At 36.3% G+C, this 6,357-nt stretch overlaps 1 protein-coding gene across 2 annotated transcripts; it reads right to left on the bottom strand.

Moving 5' to 3' along the window:
* Positions 1–1,683: 1,683 nt before the first annotated feature.
* Positions 1,684–4,064, bottom strand: LOC103436524 (pathogen-related protein-like). 2 transcript variants are annotated; one of them, XM_008374959.4, is made up of 4 exons: positions 3,630–4,064; positions 3,316–3,448; positions 2,922–3,223; positions 1,684–2,018 (listed from the first exon to the last, which is right to left on the bottom strand). In XM_008374959.4, exons 1-4 carry the CDS (start codon positions 3,765–3,767, stop codon positions 1,875–1,877), a joined length of 717 nt encoding a protein of 238 aa, XP_008373181.2. In that variant the 5' UTR covers positions 3,768–4,064; the 3' UTR covers positions 1,684–1,874. The 2 variants fall into 2 exon arrangements, with proteins under 2 accessions (XP_008373181.2, XP_017188755.1); XM_017333266.3 differs by having other exon boundaries at positions 2,869–3,223; positions 3,630–4,028.
* Between the last annotated feature and the right edge of the window lie 2,293 nt (positions 4,065–6,357).

The raw sequence follows: 6,357 nt of genomic DNA, 5'->3' as shown, positions 1-6,357 counted from the left end.
CCTCAAATATTATGTATTATAACCTATTAAATTTTGGTGACGATCCAACGGTCGGATCGTCAATTCACTTAAGGTCCAAGGGGCGGTCTCTATCCAAACTATAGTCATACGATGAGATTCTGTCAATCGAACTTCACATATGGAATCATGATATCCAAATTAATCTAGAAAGGGCAGGTGGGGGTCTCAGTCCATGCGCCACCGCACGTGGAGGCTGGCCGCCCCGACTCGCCGGAAAATTCCAACTAATCTAAAAATTACCAAATTTTACAGGAAATTAGATCTCAGTGAGGGGAGCAATTTTCATATCTGGGCCGAAGTCCAATTCGGCCGGGAAAAGCCTGAAATCTCCCACGAACCACCGGAACCCTAGAATTGGGTGTGCTCCAACTTGACCTCAAAACATGCTTCGACGCCCCAACCATTGATTGGGCTTTGTTCCCGAGGTGGATGGATGTATTTTGGTGGTGATAATCGACGGAGTGAGCTTCAGAAATGGCGAATTACCGCCGAGACACCATCGCACCCACCAATGCATTTCTTGCGAATCCAAGGCCAAATGTCATGAATTTTGGGATGGAATTGGTAGAGGGTAGGCTAGGAAGTTGTTTCCAGGTGGTGATTTGGCTCGATTTGCCGTGAAAAGCCATGAATGGCGTCGGGAAGCATGGCGCACCACCGGTCGGGTCAAACCAAAACGAGTCAGGGATCTGATCCCGTGCGTCCCCTCCCTCCTTTCCCTTTTTTCTTTCTTCCCTGATTCATTCTCCTTCTTCCTCTCTCCTCTTCTGATTTGTCCCCCTCCCTCATCGTTCCTCCTGTTCCTCCCCTTTTTCCCCTTTTATCTCCTTCTACTTCCCCTTTTTTTTATTTATTTATTTTTCTTTTCTTTTCTTTTCTAGCTGGTTCATTTCCCCAAATACGAATTACGTAAATTAAATATAAAATTATGGGGACAGGATATCACATTTAGTATTCTGTGTGACCGAGGGCTTCGACTAAAGAAGAGAATCCAAAGCCCTACATACTTAGCAAGTGACCATTTGCTACAGTAGTGGAAAAGTGTTGGGTCATTGTATAATGGCATGAGTTCAAATCCTATCGGTGGTTAATCTAACATCTCATCTAACAAAACCTATAGTTTGACAAAAATAGAAAAAATAGCGCTCCATACAAAAAAAAAATCCCAAAGCTATTTTAAGAGAAAGGCTTAACGACAGTGACCATTCTTTGAACAAGCGGTCGAGGACTTGTTAACGCATTAAAAATGAAAATAACAAAAACATTACATCCGCAAGCCAGCTCTAAAAATTCAGATGATAGAACCATGAGGACAAAAACGACCGCCATCAACGACCGCTCGTAGCCTAAATTGTTTTTGGACAAAAAGAAACGAGAAACATCAAAAGTACTAATTTGACTAACCAACTAGATTAAAAAATCGGTTCACATAATTTTTAGTCCGTCCTGCGTCACTGAGCAAAGAAAAGCCCAACCATTCGTCCACGTGCCGTCTTCTTATCTGTACAGATAGAGATGGCAAAACCACCACCCTTTGTCAATTGTATGATTGTATCACACACAGTGTAATTTCGTTTGGGAGCAAATTGCAGTGTTTTGGTCAGTGGCTGACGTGTGGTATGCAGTTGTTATTGCATGTAAGACCCAAAAAATGCAGTAACATTCATGCAAATATATCGTCTTTATTTTTCAATGAGATATTGCACCAGTACCTTACAGATAATCACAAATATTTCCATATAAAAAACAGCTTAACAAAATTCCTTAACATATAGCTAGCTTTGTGTGCCTAATGGGCATAAATTATTGATTTGCTAGCAATACTATTAGGTTTCATAGGAGAGTTACTAAAACTACCCTGTGCTCCTCAGAACTGGGCAGGTTGAAGTTGTCTCTTCGGAAGAATTACCCAATTTCGCACCCTTCAGAAGACCTCCAACTAGTTGTCCAGGGTCATAGAAGAACTCCACCTTAACAATTTTCTTGTGTTCATCCACCTGTTTGGTAAGTTTGTTAGGATTTTTCCTTGATGTGAGTAATAATAAAATCATAGTTTAGGGTAGTCAAGAAAACAAATGGACTTATATCAATATTGGACTTGTAGTAATTTAATTATGATAAATTACAGAGGAGGGAAACAATAGAACTCAAACTTTTGAATTAAAGTTGGTTTCAAACTCTAAAAACTGACATGTAACTGTTGCCACGATAGGAGGAGCAGTTATCATTTTAGACGATAAAAATAGCTTGGTCCATCTTCTCAGATTACCATGTTCATATAGCACTAGTCCTATTGAAAGTGAGAACTATTACGAATCCAAGAGAAGAGAAGAACTTTGTTGCTAGATTTTCATGGTGAATCCTACAAGCAAACTTATTGTCTTGTACACTTATATATTATACTTTTAGGGAACTTTAACGAAAAGCTTCCGGTACTGTTCACTTTAACGAAAAATCACATTTTTACATTAAAAAGTCAATCATGGTACTATTCACTTTACCTTTTATTTTGTCCTTATCATTAAAACTCAAAGTTTTCAAGCCCTTTTCATTAAAACTCAAACTTTGAGTTTTAATGATAAGGACAAAATAAAGGGTAAAGTGAATAGTACCATGATTGACTTTTTAGTGTAAAAATGTGGTTTTTCGTTAAAGTGAACAGTAACGGGAGCTTTTCGTTAAAGTTCCCTAAAAGTATAATACTTTTATTGAGTGATGGTTTCGTGTTGATGTAGTTTATGGTTTGGTCGATGATGTTGTTGGTAAACTATGAATGTTTACAAAGTTAGGACAAACAATTAATAAAATGGAGAAATATTTTAATTTTTAAAGGGATAGTAACATTACGTGAAATGAAAAAGAATGAGAGCTTCATTGGCCAAGTAGGGTTAGAGAAGTACGGTAAAAACGGCCATTCCAAAGAACTCAACCATTTCTCCGGTGGGAGCGTGGCCCTTGAAGGGGCCCTCCATGTAACCCCAGTGCCTGAATTTGTAGACAATCTCTGGTGGCCCAGAATAAACTTGGAGGACCTCCAACGCAAATCCACGAGGGAATGTGGTGGTGAAAGCCTTGAGCGATGATTCTGCTGTTTCCTCATCTGGATTATATCCCCTGAGTTTCTCGGGCAGTGAGGTCTGCAGAAAAGAGTTATATCCTCCTCCAATTTTCCCTATTTCTTCAATATTTATGCCTTTCCTTCCTGATCAAAGTAGTAATAATTAATTAGTAAAAGTTAAGTATCTAATTAATGAGTTTTGGATTGAACCAGCTAGCTATTAGTTTGTTAATTACCATTTACGCTGACAGTGTATTTGTTGGGATCAAGTGTTTTGAAATCATCAGGGTTGGACTTGTGGAAAAGCTCCATCTCCCATGTCTTTACAAGGTTCTGCACCTCTTCTTCCAGTGACCCGGGTGGCCATATCTGAGTTTGATGCAGATTTTAATTGATCCATCAAAGAAAATGAAACGTCGATCTTGATGCATATCAAACACACGCAACAAAACTAGTAGATTGTTAATTGTCTCTATAATTCATAGGAAGCAGTCACACACCCACATACACACACACACACACATATATATATAGAGAGAGAGAGAGAGACCTTTGTTCTGCCTTCCTCAAAGAGCTTGTTATCAACATCATAGCTAGGAGTGGCACCAAAATTCCATTTGGTGTTCTTTTCTCCTTCTCCAGTCATATAGGAACGGTACTTGTCTCCCTCAACACCTAAAGATGCCATCCTCAATATAGGGTAGAAGCAAAGACTACTACTGGATAAAATGTTTTGCAATTTCTTTCAACTGGGGTCTCACTTATATAGGCAACAAATGGTGATATAATATAGTTATAAGATAAAATAAAATAAAAATTTTATGATCAGACAAAGATATTTTTCGACGTTTGAATTAAATTTCTCAGAAACTTCTTCTTTATGTTTGCGTTTGAATTAAATAAAAACATTTTCAAACTACAGAAACTCTATCCAAAGAGATATCCATTTTTTTGTAAAAATAGAGATTAGTTGTGGGAATTTCCATTTTTTTGATAAAATTATGACTAGTTGTTGGGCCTATTATACATCGAACTTCAACAATTCGAACAATTTATATTTTAAATCTTTATTCATTCATAGATTATTCAGATATTGCATAACTACAATATGGATTCAAGTACTACATAACTACATTAAGTGGTACCGCATACATTCGTATTATTGGTATTATCTCATAGATTTAGGTACCATGCACGCTACATAACTACATTATGGATTTAGGTACTACATAACTACAGATTATATAGTTATGTAGTACCAATTAATCGAACTATATGGCGTCTCTCAGTATATTTATCTCATGTGCTTCCATGTGATCAACAAAATAATGTGCTTACTTGTGTAGTTCTTCTAAATGTCAACTTTATTTCTTGGATTTTACAGCGTCTCCATTATTCTTAGAAAGTTTAATAGTTCGTTGGTAAATAGAGAGGCGTGTAATAGTTTCTTTTCAAAAATCAAACTGCTAACATTCTAGCTGTCATATTACATATTAAGAAATTTTTAGATAAGTTTTATGTGAACATCGATGGAGGTAAATCTTTTTCATGGTATCGGCACAAATTGTCTCACTTGTAAAATCCAACTATCACATGCGCTTCCATGTGTAAAACCCAACTGCCACACGTGTTCCACACATTCCATTTGTGTTGTCCACGTGTTTAGCTTAAAAAATCACCAAACATGAGTATGAGTGTTGAGAATGAATTCCACATTGATAGAAGAAGAGACCTTACATATATTTATGAGTTAGACAACTCCTTATATTGTCAATTGATTTTATGATAAAATCTCAACTTTCTTCAGTACTGAAGCTAGAATTTTATCCCAATAAAGGCGTAAAAGAGAAACTCCCAATAATGTTCCACTTCACCTTACATTTTCTGTAACGATTTCTCACATTTTGCATATTTCGGATTGTCTATAAATTTAGTCTCTCAAATCAGTTTCCTATATACTCTAAGGCGGATGCACAATGTTGTTTGTGGTTAAGTATTCTTTGAACCAAATGTGCACTGATTATAAATAAGCATTATATTGCTCAGTGCACCACTGGTTACCCTCAGGCTTGGTGTACCGTTACCTCAGGCTTGGTGATAAAATCCAAAGTTGTACAACAATCTTCAGCTCTGCACATTTCATCAGCTTGTAACAGTTGCAGACACGAGCTATGGCAAGTTGGTGCCTATGTCTCCAATTATGTTTTCTAATTTTTAATTAAATTTTAATGAAAAATACTAGAAAGTTAGTTTAGGAGCTCGTTATAAATTTTTTACTCCCGAGATTTTTATTAATTGTGGACCAATAAAAAAAGAGTTATTATATAAAAAATCTTTAAAATTTTAGTAATTAATGCTTGAAACTGATTTCCCACTCCCGCGATTTAGAAGAATCTCTATCTTAGAAGGTGGATAGGAAGTGTGATTAGAGAAGGATTCTTCCAAATTCTTCCTAAATTTTAATCAGAGCTCATTTAGGGAGCCCATTAGAAATGCTCTAACCAGTTCTGTAAAAAAATGCTTAACAACTAACCACCTATTATAAACCAATAGCTACTAAAAAGAGAACACATGGAAAGATCAGAATTTGTCATTTAACAAATGACAGGTCCAAACTAAAATGACATGGATAGACACCTCATCGTCCTAGTATTGGCCGCCCCATCAAACAAATCTTGTCCTCACGGTTTAAGAATCTTTAGTCTTGTTTGGGTGAGGTTTGGATTGGAATGGATAAGCAATTATTTTAATGTCAAAATAAGAGTGAAACATTTGTGGCCAACTTAAAGGTAAGAGATGAATTACACGTGAAAACAAGTTATCATTCCAATCCTCTCACCTACCTTCAAAATACCTTGAGTTTAGTGGAGTATCCATTCCATTTGAATTGTAGTCAAACGAGCTAAAATTGAAATAGCTGATGTCATTACCCTTCTTTACTATCGTCCTAGCCAACGGTTTATCTTGAATATTACCAAATGTTTGTCCATTATCTAAACCCTTATTGGAAAGGGTTAAGGGATGTCGTGTACACATGATTAAATTGGAATAGATATGTTAATGATTTTTTTATTTGGAGTGAACGAAAAGATGATTAGTTATGAAGAGAATCCATGCCTTCTAATCATACCGTTTTAAGAAAAAATAGAGTGGTCCAAATAAATAAGTTTTCTTCAAAAATAATCCATCTACTATCATCTTCTAATGGTCGTAGTTTGAAAATTTCTTCATTCAACGTACCAAAGAGACTAGTTGGAGACAAAGGTTGATATTTGTGT

Source organism: Malus domestica, chromosome 10 (genome assembly GCF_042453785.1).
Source record: "Malus domestica chromosome 10, GDT2T_hap1".
Classification (NCBI taxonomy): Eukaryota; Viridiplantae; Streptophyta; class Magnoliopsida; order Rosales; family Rosaceae; genus Malus; species Malus domestica.
This window is presented reverse-complemented; position numbering and strand designations above follow the sequence as displayed.

Bases quoted from the DNA above. Each gene is read 5' to 3' on its own strand.
- LOC103436524 (XM_008374959.4), bottom strand. From the start codon at position 3,767: ATGGCATCTTTAGGTGTTGAGGGAGACAAGTACCGTTCCTATATGACT. The intron at 3,224-3,315 runs GTAATTAACAAA...TACTTTGATCAG, and splicing joins ATACACTGTCAGCGTAAATG to GAAGGAAAGGCATAAATATT. The intron at 2,019-2,921 runs GTACTTCTCTAA...CTTACCAAACAG, and splicing joins TTGGAATGGCCGTTTTTACC to GTGGATGAACACAAGAAAAT.